This window comes from Arachis hypogaea, chromosome 7 (assembly GCF_003086295.3).
Source record: "Arachis hypogaea cultivar Tifrunner chromosome 7, arahy.Tifrunner.gnm2.J5K5, whole genome shotgun sequence".
Lineage (NCBI taxonomy): Eukaryota > Viridiplantae > Streptophyta > Magnoliopsida > Fabales > Fabaceae > Arachis > Arachis hypogaea.
In genome coordinates, this window is record NC_092042.1 from 16,697,012 (window position 1) to 16,717,403 (window position 20,392).

The 20,392-nt window shown below is 35.2% G+C and overlaps 1 protein-coding gene and 1 non-coding gene across 2 annotated transcripts; one reads left to right on the top strand and one right to left on the bottom strand.

Annotated features, from left to right (window-relative positions):
- Positions 1-9,977: 9,977 nt before the first annotated feature.
- LOC112704844 (small nucleolar RNA R71) lies at positions 9,978-10,085 on the top strand. The gene has a single exon (XR_003155445.1). It is a non-coding gene; the product is annotated as a small nucleolar RNA R71 (small nucleolar RNA).
- Positions 10,086-15,391: 5,306 nt separating this feature from the next.
- Positions 15,392-16,215, bottom strand: LOC140174300 (uncharacterized). Its single transcript, XM_072198726.1, has 2 exons — positions 15,965-16,215; positions 15,392-15,851 (listed from the first exon to the last, which is right to left on the bottom strand). The coding sequence occupies exons 1-2, from the start codon at positions 16,213-16,215 to the stop codon at positions 15,392-15,394; spliced, it is 711 nt and encodes a 236-aa protein (XP_072054827.1).
- Between the last annotated feature and the right edge of the window lie 4,177 nt (positions 16,216-20,392).

Consider the following 20,392-nt stretch of genomic DNA (forward strand, 5'->3'; position numbering starts at 1 on the left):
ATTTTTTGTCTCTATTAAATTTTTCTTGACAAATTTTTTAATCAGACAGTTCTCATTACAAAAGATATTATACTATTTTTTTTTACTAAAATTTTTTTTATTAAATTTTTTTAGTAAGATTTTAATGAAACATATTTCTAATGAACATTTAAGGAAAAGTATTGCAATGTGGATGTCCATCAATTAAAAATCCATGACTTATTCATTAAATCAATACCATTTGATAGGTTCAAACTTTTAACGGTGAACGGTGCAAAATTTTTAAAATTGGACTGAACATTAATGCAGCTAGAAAAAAGAGGAGGTTTTTACATGTATAAATTGAGCAACATAACATGAAACACAGAAAAAAAAAAATACAATAAAAGTCACATACACTTTTACTTACATAAATAATATATGTCCATAGAAGAATGAATATAATATTAAAAGATTTGTGTATTATCTTAGTTATCTAAAAATAATTATATTAGAGGATATTAATACTAAAATTTTTTATTTATACTTCTCTATTTTATATTTATTTTTTTTCTTTAATTATTTATTTTATAATAGAATCAATCTATTAGGTCTTATTTTTCTTCTTAAAATTTTACCTAAAAGTAATTTCAAATAGCAAAAATATATAATAAAGATTTCTATACCAATTTTTACAAATTTATAAAAGATCTTTAATATCAAGTATGGTTTTGAAAACTGAATTAAACCGGTCAATTCGATTGGATTAATTGAAAATTGGTCATCTGTCCGGTTCAATTGATGTAAAGAATCGTCCAGCAAAAAACTCGCTTAAGAACTAGTCGAAACGACGGTTAACCGGTAAACTATTAGAATAAGTGAATTTTTTTCGATTCAGTGGTACATATATGTTAAAAAAAAATCAAAACCCCTCAGCCCTCTCTCTCTCTCACTCACTCACTGCGACATCTTTTTCTGCTCGGCTGTGGAGTATTCGGCGCGTCATCACCTTCCTTTCGCCCTTGCTGTTGTTGGTTATTTTGTTAATTTTATTTATTCTGATTTCTGAGTTGATGTTCATTGATTTTTCTAATTATGAGTTATTGATAGTGTTATGGTGCAGTATTTCACTACATTATTAATGCTGTAATTTTTTTTGAATTATTTATGTTAATTCTGAGTTGTTTATGCTAGTTTTTCTAATTTTGAGTTATTAATTTTAGTTGCTGATTTTTTCTTATTTTAAATTGTTGATAATGCTATTGTAAAATTATTTTTCATCATATCTCATCGTTCAGTAGTACAAATTATATTTTTTTGTATATTTTTTATTTAAATTTATACACTTCTTTAAATTTTAAAGTATGCTAAAAAGAATATTTCTATTTTTTTGCATTAAAATTTCAAGCAAGTTTCTTTGTACTAATTTGTCAAAGTTTTTTATTTCAATAACTCTTGATTTATATAATTTATGATTATAAATATTTAGTTTATTTGTTGTTATTCTTTGTTTTTGTACTAATTTTTTCAATTGATATGATTTAAAAATTTGTAAGAGAATGAAAAGGAGAACATCACCAGCAATGATATTCAATAATATGATATTGCTACTTTAGAACATTAATTCTTATTGCTAATTTTTTTTGATTTTATTGTTATTTTTTTATTTTTATATTTTTTATGAAATTAGAATTACTGCTGATGATTGAACATTATTTTTTTGTCATTTAAGTGCATTTTAATTTTTATTAGTTATAAAGATTGATGTTTAAAATTATTTGTAAATTTTTTTATCATAAATTATGAATAATTTATTATGTAAAATTATAAAATTTTAAATTTTATCAGTTTAAAAATTATTAAATTTTTAATAATTTTATTTTATATGTAATTACAAAAATTAATCATTTTACTAATTTAGTAATCGATTTGGTTTTGACAATTTTATTACTCACAACTTTGTTACTAAGAACTTTAGAAAAAAATCTTCTAACCTAAAAATGTTAATAAAATAATAAAATAATATTTTAATTATTTTTAAATTTATAATATTTATTATTTGTAAATTTTATTATCTTAATTTTAAAAATAATTAATAATATTTTCTTAAAATGACAATATAATTTTAAAGGGGCGGATCCAAAAGACTTTAAAGTACTTCAACATGAACTTTCTCCATTACATTAATTACCAATAAGACTAACTCAAACTCAACGGACACGTGGTTAAGTTCCAAAAAGACAAAAGGGACACATGGATCAAGAGTCAAACCACCTAAACATTTCGACCAAATCTACGATAGTTAAATATCTCCTAATAAACGTCACCAAAAAAATAAGAAAATAAAAAATATCTTAAGAATTATTTTTAATTCATTGCCAACAACATTGATCTAAGAATGATATATTCTCTATACTCTACAGAAATGTTCTCCGTTCATAAGAATGAGTGATTGTCTTAGTACTAAATAAGGCAATCAGTTCCTAAAACAAAAACAGTAATTCACTTACTTTATTTTATATACAACTTTTTTGGTCATGCGCAAGTAGTAAAAGTTTATATCCTAATTCACTTTGTCTTGGTATGTTTTTATAACCTCACATATTTAACTTTTTCATTAATTTACATATGTGGGTACATTTAATTTCGATCCCAACTTATTCTGACCCAAATTCTCAATAGAAATTCATGCATTTCGATCATATTGATCAAATTTCAATTTGTACCAACGGTTCATTAAAATCGTCATAAAATTAAATCTCCACTCCTAACTTGTAATGTTTGTAAAATTGTTGGTATACTATTTTGCAATAGTTAAAAATCGCCGCAAATTTCTATAAAAACCGTCGCTATTCGACGTGTCTCTTGTAGTGCGATCAAAATCTATCTCACTAGATTGAATAATTATTAACTCAATTATCATATGGGCTCTATGTTTTTAATGCCTTTTTTTCAGATATAACTCATATTCTCTTTAGATGCTTTTGGCTTTCTTAGATTGAGAGAATATAACTAATTAATTTTACTTTGTTTTATTTATTTTGTCTTTTTGTTAGGGTCTTTGACCCCCTAACTCTACAAAAAAAAAAATGATGACAATTTTTTAAACCATTTAAATATCATTTTTAGAGGACATTTAACGGCTGTATACAAATATCTATTTAAGAATAGAATATTTATAGCAAATTCATCATGAATGAATTAAAGTGAATATTTATGGCGGTTTATAAATGTAACTAAATCACAACAAAAAAATTTTATCATTTTATAATTAATAATTCAAAAATATTAAAATATCAAACTTCCATTACTCAAAATCAACAAATTACACAAATATGGGTTGGAAATGTGTCATTATAAGATAACTTTCTAAGACTATTTGCAGGTTTAAATCAGAAGAATAGTACTATATATAATTGTGGGGGTGTGGATCGATTCATTAAGAATGTGGAGTCTCCAATAACAATTATTTTTTTTTTGAGAAAAAGAGAACACAAATAGAAGAGTTAAATAATATTTTAGATAGTGTATTCTTATGTGAATGTCACATGGAGATTTAGCTCGGATGGAAGATACCATATAAAATCATTCACCAATGTAGTCGAAGAAAAGTTATATGGAGAGCCAACTGTAAAGCATATTTTTTATGATCTATGAAGAGGGCTGATCCCACCTAGATTTTAAATGCTCGTGTGGTTTGTAATAACAGATAAGTCGAATATAAATGACAAATCAATAAAGAAGGAATCATAAGCCAAGGTGAAGGGACATGTTTTTCATGTGAGAAGATGTAGGAGTCAGTCAACCACCTTTTTCTTCACTGCTCTTTCTGCTCCAATATGGCCTTGAATGCGAGTTGGTGCGCGAAATTGTGAACAATACTTTTCACAACTCTCATAATCCCCGGTCATGAACCCCAAAAATTTGGTGTTCAATACCATGGCATTAACACAACTTCGCACAACTAACCAGCAAGTGCACTGGGTCGTCCAAGTAATAAACCTTACGCGAGTAAGGATCGATCCCACGGAGATTGTTAGTATGAAGCAAGCTATGGTCATCTTGTAAATCTTAGTCAGGCAAACTCAAATGGATATGGTGATGAACGCATAAAAACATAAAGATAAAGATAGAGATACTTATGTAATTCATTGGTAGGAACTTCAGATAAGCGCATGAAGATGCCTTCCCTTCCGTCTCTCTGCTTTCCTACTGTCTTCATCCAATCCTTCTTACTCCTTTCCATGGCAAGCTTAAGCAAGGGTTTCACCGTTGTCAGTGGCTACCTCCCATCCTCTCAGTGAAAATGTTCCTATGCTCTGTCACAGCACGGCTAATCATCTGTCAGTTCTCGATCCGGATTCTCTTGAATGCCGCCATCAGTTCTTGCCTATACCACGAAGACTCTGATCTCACGGAATGGCTGGCTCGGTTGTCAGGCGAGCACTCGGTTGTCAGGCGATCAACCATGCATCGTGCAATCAGGAATCCAAGAGATATTCACCCAATCGAAGGTAGAACGGAGGTGGTTGTCAGTCACACGTTCATAGGTGAGAATGATGATGAGTGTCACGGATCATCACATTCATCAAGTTGAAGAACAAGTGATATCTTAGAACAAGAACAAGCGGAATTGAATAGAAGAACAATAGTAATTGCATTAATACTCGAGGTACAGCAGAGCTCCACACCTTAATCTATGGTGTGTAGAAACTCCACCGTTGAAAATACATAAGAACAAGAGTGATCATTGGCTTCGGTCCCAGAGAGGGAACCAGAAGAACCAAGATCTGATCTAAGATCTAAAGTGATCAAAAGATGAAAATACAATAGTAAAAGGTCCTACTTATAGAGAACTAGTAGCTTAGGGTTTACAGAGATGAGTAAATGACATAAAAATCCACTTCCGGGCCCACTTGGTGTGTGCTTGGGTTGAGCAATGAAGCATTTTCGTGTAGAGACTTCTCTTGGTGTTAAACGCCAGCTTTTGTGCCAGTTTGGGCGTTTAACTCCCACTTTGGTGCCAGTTCCGGCGTTTAACGCTGGGAATTCTGAGGGTAACTTTGAACGCCGGTTTGGGCCATCAAATCTTGGGCAAAGTATAGACTATCATATATTGCTGGAAAGCCCAGGATGTCTACTTTCCAACGCCGTTGAGAGCGCGCCAATTGGGCTTCTGTAGCTCCAGAAAATCCACTTTGAGTGCAGGGAGGTCAGAATCCAACAGCATCTGCAGTCCTTTTCGGTCTCTGAATTAGATTTTTGCTCAGGTCCCTCAATTTCAGCCAGAAAATACCTGAAATCACAGAAAAACACACAAACTCATAGTAAAGTCCAGAAAATTGAATTTTAACTAAAAACTAATAAAAATATACTAAAAACTAACTAGATCATACCAAAAACATACTAAAAACAATGCCAAAAAGCGTACAAATTATCCGCTCATCACAACACCAAACTTAAATTGTTGCTTGTCCTCAAGCAACTGAAAATCAAATAAGATAAAAAGAAGAGAATATGCAATGAATTCCAAAAACATCTATGGAGATCAGTATTAATTAGATGAGCGGGGCTTTTAGCTTTTTGCCTCTGAACAGTTTTGGCATCTCACTCTATCCTTTGAAATTCAGAATGGTTGGCTTCCTTAGGAACTCAAAATCCAGATAGTGTCATTGATTCTCCTAGTTAAGTATGATGATTCTTGAACATAGCTACTTATTGAGTCTTGGCTGTGGCCCAAAGCACTCTGTCTTCCAGTATTACCACCGGATACATACATGACACAGACACATAATTGGGTGAACCTTTTCAGATTGTGACTCAGCTTTGCTAGAGTCCCCAATTAGAGGTGTCCAGGGTTCTTAAGCACACTCTTTTTGCCTTGGATCACAACTTTATTATTTTTTTTCGTTTCTCTTTTTCTCTTTTTTTTTTGATTTTTTTTGAATAGAAATACTTTTTCTTGCTTCAAGAATCATTTTAATGATTTTTCAGATCCTCAGTAACATGTCTCCTTTTTCATCATTCTTTCAAGAGCCAACATTCATGAACCTCAAATTCAAGATACATATGCACTGTTTAAGCATACATTCAGAAAACAAAAATATTGCCACCACATCAAAATAATTAAACTGTTATAAAATTCAAAATTCATGCAATTCTTCCTTTTTCAATTAAGCACATTTTTATTCAAGAAAGGTGATGGATTCATAGGACATTCATAACTTTAAGGCATAGACACTAAGACACTAATGATCACAAGACACAAACATAGATAAATATAAGCACTAAAATTCGAAAAACAGAAGAATAAAGAACAAGGAAATCAAAGAACGGGTCCACCTTAGTGATGGCGGCTCTTTCTTCCTCTTGAAGATCCTATGGAGTGCTTGAGCTCCTCAATGTCTCTTCCTTGTCTTTGTTGCTCCTCCCTCATGATTCTTTGATCTTCTCTAATTTCATGGAGGATGATGGAGTGTTCTTGATGCTCCATCCTTAGTTGTCCCATGTTGGAACTCAATTCCCCTAGGGAGGTGTTTAGTTGCTCCCAATAATTTTGTGGAGGAAAGTGCATCCCTTGAGGAATCTCAGGGATCTCATGATGAGTGGGGTCTCTTGTGTGCTCCATCCTCTTCTTAGTGATGGGCTTGTCCTCATCAATGGGGATGTCTCCCTCTATGTCAACTCCAACTGAATAACAGAGGTGACAAATGAGATGAGGAAAGGCAAACCTTGCCAAGGTAGAGGACTTGTCCGCCACCTTATAGAGTTCTTGGGCTATAACCTCATGAACTTCTATTTCTTCTCCAATCATGATGCTATGGATCATGATAGCCCGGTCTATGGTAACTTCGGACCGGTTGCTAGTGGGGATGATTGAGCGTTGTATAAACTCTAACCATCCTCTAGCCACGGGCTTGAGGTCATGCCTTCTCAATTGAACCGGCTTTCCTCTTGAATCTCTCTTCTATTGGGCGCCCTCTTCACATATGATTGTGAGGACTTGGTCCAACCTTTGATCAAAGTTGACCCTTCTAGTGTAAGGATGTTCATCTCCTTGCATCATAGGCAAGTTGAATGCCAACCTTACACTTTTCGGACTAAAATCCAAGTATTTCCCCCGAACCATAGTAAGATAATTCTTTGGATTCGGGTTCACACTTTGGTCATGGTTCTTGGTGATCCATGCATTGGCATAGAACTCTTGAACCATCAAGATTATGACTTGTTGAATGGGGTTGGTAAGAACTTCCCAACCTCTTCTTCGGATCTCATGTCGGATCTCCGGATATTCACTCTTTTTGAGTGAAAAAGGGACCTCGGGGATCACCTTCTTCAAGGCCACAACTTCATAGAAGTGGTCTTGATGCACCCTTGAGATGAATCTTTCCATCTCCCATGACTCGGAGGTGGAAGCTTTTGCCTTCCCTTTCCTCTTTCTAGAGGTTTCTCCGGCCTTGGATGCCATAAATGGTTATGGAAAAACAAAAAGCAATGCTTTTACCACACCAAACTTAAAATGTTTGCTCGTCCTCGAGCAAAAGAAGAAAGAAGAGAGTAGAAGAAAAAGAAATGGCTTTGTGTTTGGCCAAAGGGGAGAGAAATGGTGGTTAGGTTGTGTGAAAATGAAGGAGTGAAGGAGGGTTTATATAGGAGAGGGGGAAGGGTAGGGTTCGGTCATTTGAGGGTGGGTTTGGGTGGGAAAGTGGTTTGAATTTGAATGGTGAGGTAGGTGGGGTTTTATGAAAGATGGATGTGAGTGGTGAAGAAAAAGAAGGGATTTGATAGGTGAGGGGTTTTTGGGAAAGAGGTGTTGAGGTGATTGGTGAATGGGTGAAGAAGAGAGAGAGTGGTAGGGTAGGTGGGGATCCTGTGGGGTCCACAGATCCTGAGGTGTCAAGAAAAAGTCATCCCTGCACCAAATGGCAAGAAAAAACGCGTTTTTAGCCATTTCTGGCGTTAAACGCCGGGCTGGTGCCCATTTCTGGCGTTTAACGCCAGCTTCTTGCCCTTTTCTGGCGTTTAACGCCAGTCTGGTGCCCCTTTCTGGCGTTAAACGCCCAGAATTGTGCCAGACTGGGCGTTAAACGCCCAACAGCTAGCCTCACTGGCGTTTAAACGCCAGTAGGTGCGTCCTCCAGGGTGTGCTGTTTTTCTTCCTGTTTTTCATTCTGTTTTTGCTTTTTTCATTGATTTTGTGACTTCTCATGATCATCAACCTACAAAAAAGATAAAATAGCAAAAGAAAATAGATAAAATATAACATTGGGTTGCCTCCCAACAAGCGCTTCTTTAATGTCAGTAGCTTGACAAAGGACTCTCATGGAGCCTCACAGATACTCAGAGCCATGTTGGAACCTCCCAACACCAAACTTAGAGTTTGAATGTGGGGGTTCAACACCAAACTTAGAGTTTGGTTGTGGCCTCCCAACACCAAACTTAGAGTTTGACTGTGGGGGCTCTGTTTGGCTCTGCTTTGAGAGAAGCTCTTCATGCTTCCTCTCCATGATGACAGAGGGATATCCTTGGGCCTTAAACACCAAGGATTCTTCATTCACTTGAATGATCAACTCTCCTCTATCAACATCAATCACAGCCTTTGCTGTGGCTAGGAAGGGTCTGCCAAGGATGATGGATTCATCCATGCACTTCCCAGTCTCTAGGACTATGAAATCAGTAGGGATGTAATGGTCCTCAACTTTTACCAGAACATCCTCTACAAGTCCATAAGCTTGTTTTCTTGAATTGTCTGCCATCTCTAGTGAGATTTTTGCAGCTTGCACCTCAAAGATCCCTAGCTTCTCCATTACAGAGAGAGGCATGAGGTTCACACTTGACCCTAGGTCACACAAGGCCTTCTTGAAGGTCATGGTGCCTATGGTACAAGGTATTGAAAACTTCCCAGGATCTTGTCTCTTTTGAGGTAATTTCTGCCTAGACAAGTCATCTAGTTCTTTGGTGAGCAAAGGGGGTTCATCCTCCCAAGTCTCATTTCCAAATAACTTGTCATTTAGCTTCATGATTGCTCCAAGGTATTTAGCAACTTTCTCTTCAGTGACATACTCATCCTCTTCAGAGGAGGAATACTCATCAGAGCTCATGAATGGCAGAAGTAAGTCCAGTGGAATCTCTATGGTCTCATTTTGAGTCTCAGATTCCCATGGTTCCTCATTGGGGAACTCATTGGAGGCCAGTGGATGTCCAGTGAGGCCTTCCTCAGTGGCGTTCACTGCCTCTTCTCCCTCCCAAAATTCGGCCATGTTGATGGCCTTGCACTCTCCTTTTGGATTTTCTTCTGTATTGCTTGGAAGAGTACTAGGAGGGAGTTCAGTAATTTTCTTGCTCAGCTGACCCACTTGTCCTTCCAAATTTCTGATGGAGGACCTTGTTTCAGTCATGAAACTTTGAGTGGTTTTGATTAGATCAGAGACCATGGTTGCTAAGTCAGAGGTATTCTGCTTAGAATTCTCTGTCTGTGGCTGAGAAGATGATGGAAAAGGCTTGCTATTGCTAAACCTGTTTCTTCCACCATTATTGTTATTGAAACCTTGTTGAGGTCTCTGTTGATCTTTCCATGAAAGATTTGGATGATTCCTCCATGAAGGATTATAGGTGTTTCCATAGGGTTCTCCCATGTAATTTACCTCTTCCATTGAAGGGTTCTCAGGATCATAAGCTTCTTCCTCAGATGAAGCTTCCTTAGTACTGCTTGGTGCATTTTGCATTCCAGAAAGACTTTGAGAAATCATATTGACTTGTTGGGTCAATATTTTATTCTGAGCCAAAATGGCATTCAAAGTGTCAATCTCAAGAACTCCTTTCTTCTGACCAGTCCCATTGTTCACAGGATTCCTTTCAGAAGTATACATGAATTGGTTATTTGCAACCATTTCAATCAGTTCTTGAGCTTCAGTAGGCGTCTTCTTCAGATGAAGAGATCCTCCAGCAGAGCTATCCAAAGACATCTTGGACAGTTTAGAGAGACCATCATAGAAAATACCTATGATGCTCCATTCAGAAAGCATATCAGAAGGACACTTTCTGATTAATTATTTGTATCTTTCCCAAGCTTCGTAGAGGGATTCTCCTTCCTTCTGTCTGAAGGTTTGGACTTCCACTCTAAGCTTACTCAATTTTTGAGGTGGAAAGAACTTTACCAAGAAGGCATTGACTAGCTTTTCCCAAGAGTCCAGGCTTTCTTTAGGTTGAGAGTCCAACCATGTTCTAGCTCTGTCTCTTACAGCAAAAGGGAATAGCATAAGTCTGTAGACCTCAGGGTCAACCCCATTAGTCTTGACAGTGTCACAGATTTGCAAGAATTCAGCTAAAAACTGATGAGGATCTTCCAATGGAAGTCCATGGAACTTGCAATTCTGTTGCATTAGAGAAACTAATTGAGGCTTAAGCTCAAAGTTGTTTGCTCCAATGGCAGGGATAGAGATGCTTCTCCCATAGAAGTCGGGAGTAGGTGCAGTAAAGTCACCCAGCACCTTCTTTGCATTGTTGGCATTGTTGTTTTCGGCTGCCATGTGTTCTTCTTCTTTGAAGAATTCGGTCAGGTCCTCTAAAGAGAGTTGTGCTTTGGCTTCTCTTAGCTTTCTCTTCAAGGTCCTTTCAGGTTTAGGGTCAGCCTCAACAAGAATGCTTTTGTCTTTGCTCCTGCTCATAAGAAAGAGAAGAGAACAAGAAAATGTGGAATCCTCTATGTTACAGTATAGAGATTCCTTGAAGTGTCAGAGGAAAAGAAGAGTAGAAGACAGAAGTAGAAAATTCGAACTTATCAAAGAAGATGGAGTTCGAATTTTTCATTAAGGGATAGTGTTAGTCCATAAATAGAAGGATGTGAGAAGGAGGGAAGTAATTTTCGAAAATTAAGTAAAAGATTTTGAAAACATTTTTGAAAACACTACTTGATTTTCAAAAATGAAAGTGGAAAAGAAATCAAGTGATTTTTGAAAAAGATTTTGAAATTAGAAATCAAGAGAGATTTGATTGAAAACTATTTTGAAAAAGATGTGGTTAAGAAAATATGATTGGTTTTAAAAAAAAAGTGATTGAGAAGATATGATTTGAAAAACATTTAAAAAAAAAGATTTGATTTTGAAAATTAAAAACTTGACTAACAAGAGAAGATATGATTCAAACATTAAACCTTTCTCAACAGAAAAGGCAACATACTTGAAATGTTGAATCAAATCATTAATTGGTGGCAAGTATCTTTGAAAATGGAAAGAAATTGATTTTGAAAAAGATTTGATTGAAAAATTGATTTGAAAAAGATTTGATTTTGAAAAGATTTTGAAAACTTTAAAAAAAAAATTGATTTGAAAACAAAATCTTCCCCCTTTAGCCATCCTGGCGTTAAACGCCCAGAATGGTGCACATTCTGGTGTTTAACGCCCAAAATGCTACCCTTTTGGGCGTTAAACGCCCAACCAGGTACCCTAGCTGGCGTTTAAACGCCAGTCTGTCCTTCTTCACTGGGCGTTTTGAACGCCCAACTTTTTATGTGCAATTCCTCTGCTGAATGTTCTGAATCTTCAATTCTCTGTATTATTGACTTGAGAAGACACAAATTAGAAACATTTTTGGATTTTTAATAATAAGGATAAATCAAAATGCAACAAGAATCAAATAACAATGCATGCAAGACACCAAACTTAGCAGTTTGTATACTGCTGACACTAACAAAATGAGAATGCATATGAGACACTCAAAACACTCAAGTCAATAGAATTCAAAGATCAGAGCACGAAAATCATCAAGACTTACTTGAAGATCCTTTAGGACACATGAATGAATGCATGCAATTGACACCAAACTTAAGATGAGACAATAGACTTAAACAAGAAATTTTTGGATTTTATGATTTTTTTGATTTTTTTTTGTGTTTTTCGAAAATTAAGTGGAAAAAGATATCAAAATTCTTAATGAGAATTCCAGGAATCAGTGCAATGCTAGTCTAAGACTCCGGTCCAGGAATTAGACATGGCTTCACAGCCAGCCAAGCTTTCAAAGAAAGCTTCGGTCCAAAACACTAGACATGGCTAATGGCCAGCCAAGCCTTAGCAGATCACTGCTCCAAAAGCAAGATTGATAAAAATCAACAAGCTCTTGTGATGATAAGTTGAAACCTCGGTCCAATGAGATTAGACATGGCTTCACAGCCAGCCAGACTTCAACAAATCATCATGAAACTCTAGACTTCATCTTCAAGAATTTCGAAAAAAATAAATACCTAATCTAAGCAACAAGATGAACCGTCAGTTGTCCAAACTCAAACAATCCCCGGCAACGGCGCCAAAAACTTGGTGCTGTTGCCGGATCTTGGCACTGATGTTACCGGACCAAAAGCTTGCTCAAAACTTGAACAATCCCCGGCAACGGCGCCAAAAACTTGGTGCGCGAAATTGTGAACAATACTTTTCACAACTCTCATAATCCCCGGTCATGAACCCCAAAAACTTGGTGTTCAATACCATGGCATTAACACAACTTCGCACAACTAACCAGCAAGTGCACTGGGTCGTCCAAGTAATAAACCTTACGCGAGTAAGGGTCGATCCCACGGAGATTGTTAGTATGAAGCAAGCTATGGTCATCTTGTAAATCTTAGTCAGGCAAACTCAAATGGATATGGTGATGAACGCATAAAAACATAAAGATAAAGATAGAGATACTTATGTAATTCATTGGTAGGAACTTCAGATAAGCGCATGAAGATGCCTTCCCTTCCGTCTCTTTGCTTTCCTACTGTCTTCATCCAATCCTTCTTACTCCTTTCCATGGCAAGCTTAAGCAAGGGTTTCACCGTTGTCAGTGGCTACCTCCCATCCTCTCAGTGAAAATGTTCCTATGCTCTGTCACAGCACGGCTAATCATCTGTCGGTTCTCGATCAGGCCGGAATAGAATCCAGTGATTCTTTTGCGTCTGTCACTAACGCCCCGCCCTCAGGAGTTTGAAGCACGTCACAGTCATTCAATCATTGAATCCTACTCAGAATACCACAGACAAGGTTAGACCTTCCAGATTCTCTTGAATGCCGCCATCAGTTCTTGCCTATACCACGAAGACTCTGATCTCACGGAATGGCTGGCTCGATTGTCAGGCGAGCACTCGGTTGTCAGGCGATCAACCATGCATCGTGCAATCAGGAATCCAAGAGATATTCACCCAATCGAAGGTAGAACGGAGGTGGTTGTCAGTCACACGTTCATAGGTGAGAATGATGATGAGTGTCACGGATCATCACATTCATCAAGTTGAAGAACAAGTGATATCTTAGAACAAGAACAAGCGGAATTGAATAGAAGAACAATAGTAATTGCATTAATACTCGAGGTACAGCAGAGCTCCACACCTTAATCTATGGTGTGTAGAAACTCCACCGTTGAAAATACATAAGAACAAGAGTGATCATTGGCTTCGGTCCCAGAGAGGGAACCAGAAGAACCAAGATCTGATCTAAGATCTAAAGTGATCAAAAGATGAAAATACAATAGTAAAAGGTCCTACTTATAGAGAACTAGTAGCCTAGGGTTTACAGAGATGAGTAAATGACATAAAAATCCACTTCCAGGCCCACTTGGTGTGTGCTTGGGCTGAGCAATGAAGCATTTTCGTGTAGAGACTTCTCTTGGAGTTAAACGCCAGCTTTTGTGCCAGTTTGGGCGTTTAACTCCCACTTTGGTGCCAGTTCCGGCGTTTAACGCTGGGAATTCTGAGGGTGACTTTGAACGCCGGTTTGGGCCATCAAATCTTGGGCAAAGTATAGACTATCATATATTGCTGGAAAGCCCAGGATGTCTACTTTCCAACGCCGTTGAGAGCGCGCCAATTGGGCTTCTGTAGCTCCATAAAATCCACTTTGAGTACAGGGAGGTCAGAATCCAACAGCATCTGCAGTCCTTTTCGGTCTCTGAATCAGATTTTTGCTCAGGTCCCTCAATTTCAGCCAGAAAATACCTGAAATCACAGAAAAACACACAAACTCATAGTAAAGTCCAGAAAAGTGAATTTTAACTAAAAACTAATAAAAATATACTAAAAACTAACTAGATCATACCAAAAACATACTAAAAACAATGCCAAAAAGCGTACAAATTATCCGCTCATCACGAGTCGTGTGTGTTGGGTAGAAGTAAATAATGTTAAAACTTGGTTTGAGGGTTAGATTAATTGTGATGCGTGCAATATGCCCAAAAAAATGCATTATATTATTTTTTGCTACTTTGTGGACTGTTTGGAATTATAGGAATCAAGGTTGCGAGAACTGAACTGGTCAATAAACCGGTGAGTTCACTGGTTCAATGGTTCACTAGTTCGACCGGAGTTCAACCAGGATTCAATCGGGGTTCAACCGGTTTAATAAAATATTAAATAAAATTATTAAAAAACCTAAAAATAATTTTAAATATATAAATTCAATAATTTCTAACTTAATAAAATTTAAAATTTCACATAATAAATTATCCATAACTTAATATTAGAGGTTCACAAACAACTTCAAACATCAAAGTTTATAACTAAACAAAAAAAAATGCACATAATGACAAACCCATAATGTTCTACATTCAAAAGAAACAATTACTAGCAAGTTAGTTTTCAACTAATCAAAGGTGCAACTCATCAAAAATCATAATTATCATTAAGTGTTCCAATACCTCCATCATAAACAGGTAATCCAAAGCCACCATCATCAGAAGTACCACCAAAAGAAGCTGTATTTGAAGAATCAGTAACATTAGGCAAATTCACATCAACTTCCACATCTCCTCCATCTAATAAAATAAAATAGAAAACCAAGAAAAAATTAAAGTTATAACTTTACAACAGATATCTTTAGTAAATGAAACAAGTTTTGCTATTTCAATCACCTTTAGGATATGAAGGCATAGCATTATCCGTGTAAATTAAAATTCCAATGCCTTCGATGTCTCCATTAGTAAATTCATGATCATCTTCATCCGGCATTACCCAAAAATCTACTGTGTTAATGCTTTGAACGTCAATTGGATAATAATTCTTCTTCTTGTGATGCATTCTAGATTGAAGGCGTAGATTATAAGTCACATAAACAATGTCACTTAGCCTTTGATATTCTAATCGGTTCCTCCTCTTTGAATGGATTTGTTCAAAGAGGCTCCAGTTCCTCTCACATCCGGATGATGAAGATGTTTGATGAAGAAGACGAATTGCCATTTTTTGCAAGTTAGGAGCACTCCCACCATGTAGCCTCCCCCATTCACCTACCAGGATATGAAAGTCAAACATCAATTCTCATTCAATATTTAAAAAAACCTTCAAAGTAAATTGAACATAGAAATATAATAACTTACCAGGTTCAAGTCTCTTAATTGCTTTCAAAGCACTTTCCCTTCCAAAACTTCCTTTTCGATCTTGATACAACTGTATCTCTTGCATTGCAGCAACTTAGTCATCGCAAAGAGTTTCAATATCAAATAAATCAAGCAAAGACCTCAAGATATTTGCCTTCGCAACAAACTCCTCACTATAGAAGAAATATGGATTCAAAAAGTATGCTGCTACATGGAGGTCACGCTTCAAATGCTTATCCCACCACATTTTCAAGATACTTGTATAAGGTGTGTATGCAGATTTTCTATTTCTAAATATTGTCTTGATAGCAATTTTGGCTCTTTGCATGCCCTCATACACGATACCCAGAGAAGGGTTCTCATCAGCATCAACAAGTCTCAATAACTTAATAAGAGGACCAACAAGCATAACAGTAGTAATACAATCGTCCCAAAACTTACTATCCAAGATAATTGAGCTAACCATCTTCCCATTGAAACTCTTGGATAATTTATGAGAAGTGAAATATTTGTCCACCACCAATGTTTGCAAGTGTTCCTTATGATCGTATATACTTTTCAAAGTAATGAAAACAGTAGCAAAATGTGTAACTCCTAGTCGAACAATTTCTTTCCAATCTTTTCTTTTTCTAAGCCATGACAAGAAATCATATGATTGTAAACAAACACAGTCACTTTTGAAGCACGAGAGGCAAGGTCAGCTATGTGAGGAATACTTGCTATGTCTTTGAAAATAAGATTGATGCAGTGAGCAGCACAAGGAGACCAAAAAATATTTGGATACTTTTCATGAATCAATTTTCCAGAAGATACATAATTTGCAGCATTATCAGTAACCATATGCACAATGTTACTAGACCCAACCCACTCAATAACCTCAGCAAACAATTTAAACAAGGTATCGGCAGTTTTTATCATATCAGAAGCATCAACAGACTTACAAATGACATACCAGCAGGATAATAAACTAGAAAATTAATTAACGTACGCTACCTTTGATCAGTCAGCCATCTGCCATCAGTGTACAACCAGTGCTTTTTCATGAGCTCCTATAGCCTTCAACAAGCAACTGACATTCCTTCTTAAGATCAGCCAGCAAATGAACTCTCATTTCATCATATGACGGTCCCTTGAAACCAGGTCCAATTGCAACAACGCCGTCCAAGACAGGTTGAAAGTAAGGCGATTGAATTGCATTGAATGGAATCCGTGCATCAATGATCCATCTTGCAAGCCCCAACTTAACCCTGTGCACAACTTGTTTATTGGCCAAGACACTTTTCAAAGTTGGTTGAGAGCCTGGCGTAGTCCTTCCCTTAAAATAACTTCCAATTGGAGTAGCAACAATCGCTCTTCTCTTTCCTTTGTCTCCCATTGTTGTAGGAGCCGGAGGTTGTACAGGATTAGGCGCTTCACACTCTTTTTCCGCTTGTGTTTCACTTTCCACATCATAACAATCACCTGTAAATTTTCTTTTTTTGCCTTATTTTTTTTGTTTTCCTCCATAAGCCTTTTGAATTGAAGTTCAACATCTTTAGTTACTTTGTTACAAACTTTAATTTGTCCAGGAATTTTTGCAAGATGATATTTCATTCTATATATCCCCCCTCCATTGTAAGTATTCAAGCAGAAAATACATGTATATTGAGCCTTGTTATTTTTGTCATACTTCACTGTAAAATATTGCCAAGCTGGATCAGATTTACCTCTAGATGAACCAGTTTGAGAATCTTGAACAGCATTATCTTGTGGCTGTGGGTTACTTTGTGATTGTTCCATCTGTAACAATCAGAAAATCAAAGACCAGAAAATAACTTCAGAAAACCATGAACAAATAAATAATTCAGCAACCAAAATCATGAAGTAGCAAACAGATTCATCATGAACAAATAACCTCAGAAAATCAAATAACCTCAGCAAATAAAAAAACAAAATCAAGCACAAAAAACTAAAATCAGAAGGCAGCAAATAAATCATAAAATCAAGCACAGAAAATCAGAAGGAGGCGAGCTCATAAACCAAAATCAGAAGGCAGCAAATAAATCAAGAACAGAGTATTACCAGCGGCGAGTAACGCCGACGAAAGGGGACACGGTGTCGGCGACGACCAACAAGGAGGCGAGCTCGGCGACGACGAAAGAGGAGGCGAGCTCGGCGACGAAGCAGGACTCGGTGGTGGTTGCGGTTGTCAACGTCGTCGCTGCTGTGGCTGCGGGATGCAGTGGCGATGGCGGTGGGCTGCTCGATCGGTGGTGGTGGGCTGGTGGCTATGCGACTGCGAAGAGGGCTGATGGCTGTGGGTGCTGAACTGCTTTGGGGGTTTTCTGGAGCTTGGGTGATTTCTGGAAAGTGAAAACTGATTAGGAGAATTAGGGCTTCGTTTAGGCGTTTTCTTTTTCTTTTTTTTTTTAAAAAAAAGCCAAAATGACGCCGTTTAATATTTCAACTTTCAAATAAAAAATCGCTAAAAAACTAGATGGTTCTCCCGATTTACAGGTTAATCGTCGGTTCGACCGATTTTTTTACCGATTTTTTATCAGGCGGTTTCTGATCTTTACTCGGACCGGCTAGGTGACCGGTTCGGTTTTCAAAACCATGATAGGAATAGTAAATTTTTTTAAAATAAAGATGTTGTACGGAGAAATGAGTGGAAAAAATTAAAAATAATAGTAAACCAATGGTATAAGACAAAACAAGTGAGAAATTGTGTATACAAGAGAAAGGTACAATTCGAAGAAGACAGAAAATGAATGTGGTGGAATTGAAGTTTGTATAAACTGGATAGAAATATATTTTGTGTTGGAGGATATTTACAAGAACCAAATAGAGAAGTACACTATTATATGGGTAATTAGTGAATGGTGAGTCAATGAGAGCTGCATTATTAGTTGGGTCACAAATGTCCTTACAATTTATTCTGGAAGAGGTAGGAGTAAAAAAAGAAGATATAAAAATGATGGTTGATAATAAATATATTGTAGTGGCTACATGCCTACATGAACATATGAACACAAATTGGGAGCTGAGATTTTTAAAAAATAAGACATGCAGCATAAAACATGTATTTCAAAATACAAAAGTGGAGTTTAAAAGAAAAAGTGAATACAAGTAAAAAAAAGAAGTGGAAATCAAAGACAATAGTTGAAGACTATAGATGGATAAAATGAGTATATTGGCTTTTTATGGAATACAGGTGATGGAAGAACACAACAGAAAAGATTCAATTCAATGTATTATATTTGAGGAATGATTTGGTCCTATGTGTATTGTATACTTTTTTATTAGTTTTGTTTATGATTTAATCTGTATTTTGTGGTTGATTTTAGTCTTTGATCGCAATATCAAAAGATATTAAATTTAATCGCTTACATTAGAACTCTGTACTCTTTAAAAAGATTGAATTTTTTACTATTGATCTAAAAAAATACTAACATTGTGTTTCAAAATATAATATTTAAAAATTTTATATAATCATAATCCAAAGTAATAAGTCTTGCTGTTTTTTATTAACATGTAAATTCAAATACTATAATGCTAAAATTGAACTAGAAAAGAGGTTTGGATCTAGGATTGAACTAAATTTAAATCCTAATATTAACAATAATTTTAACTGTAAAACTAACTGTTGTATGCTCTTTCAATGTCCTGAGATTCAACTATTCAAACTAATAAAAGATGTAGGTCATGCTTACATTTAGGGACGGATAGATGTGTTTGTTACATTGTAAAGGCAAATGCCTCTCTTAGAATTTGAAATTTATTAAGTAGTATATGATATGATATTTATTTTTTTTATTTGTGTTATTAAATTTGACTCTATTGTATTAAATTATTATAAATTTTATTTTATTGTTATATTATATATATTTTATCTTTGTTGTTAAAATTTTTTAGATTTATCATTACTTGCATTAGTAACTTCTATAATCTATTCTGTCATCAAAAATGGAACATGAATAAGATCTTTTCATGAGATTAGAAGAATAGAAAAATAATAATACTAGGGAATCAAGATGTTGCAGCAAAAAATTAATCAAATACTTTTGGATAAATCTAAAATTTTTATGTAAATGGGGTTTATACTAAGTATTAGGATGTTTCTTTTCTTTGTATATTGGATGATTCTAAATCTGTTTTTTGATTTATCATGTTTTAGGCATTTGGAGAGAGAAGGAAGGTGAAAAAATGAAAACTAATTGAATCAGTTTCTGTGATTTACGTTACAATGATATTGAACGTATCTTCTCCTAATTTGAATGTAGTGAAACATTTAATAACCAGTATTTTAAATCATAAATAAATAAAACTAATTATTATATTTATAATTAATTAAATTGTTTTATTTTTGGTTGATTTGAAGTTGGTTCATACACATTTTTATAAAAAAAATAGTATAAAATAAGAGAAAAGCTTGTGTTGAAAATAGTTAAGAGTTAGAACAAGAATACTTACACAAATATTTTTCCAATGAACTTTTCCTTATGATGCAGTTCATTTATCTGGCAACTGAAGCTGAACAATAGAAGCAACACGTTGCTCTATTAGTAAATCATTTGCAAAATCAATACTGTTACATATATAATTGTAAGGTATATAAGAGAAATAACATGTTTCTCTACTAGGAATAAGAGAAAAGTAAAAAAAAAAAGTAAAACTGCACATTATAATTTATTTAGACAATAATAAAAATAACATTAAAAAAAAATGATTACAAATTTATAACCATTCAAATACAAAAAAAAAAGAAAATTATTATAACACTCTTTTAATATACATACAAAATTACGATCACGAATACATGTGTTTAAAAGTTAAGACTCTCTTGTCATTGAGACCTCTTACATGTTAGGAAGAGTAGATATGCAGCTCTAGCATGCAAAACTTAATAATAAAACAATGAACAAAGTAATTTCAAAATCTTTAAGAAACAAAGCTTCTTCACATACATTATCCATTCTAACAATAAGTTTTTACATAAACTAACTTCAACAGAAAACATCAGGAGTTCAGCAGAAAAAGCTGAAGTCAAGAGCAATATAGCATCTAATAATAGAATAAAACCTACAAAAATATCAGCTTAATTTGATAAAATTTT

What these genes read in the sequence shown, in the direction of transcription:
- LOC140174300 (XM_072198726.1), bottom strand. Translation starts at nt 16,215, where the DNA reads ATGATAAAAACTGCCGATACCTTGTTTAAATTGTTTGCTGAGGTTATT. An exon ending in CGTGCTTCAAAAGTGACTGT is followed by an intron (nt 15,852 to 15,964) that starts GTTTGTTTACAA and finishes TACTTTGAAAAG; the next exon opens with TATATACGATCATAAGGAAC.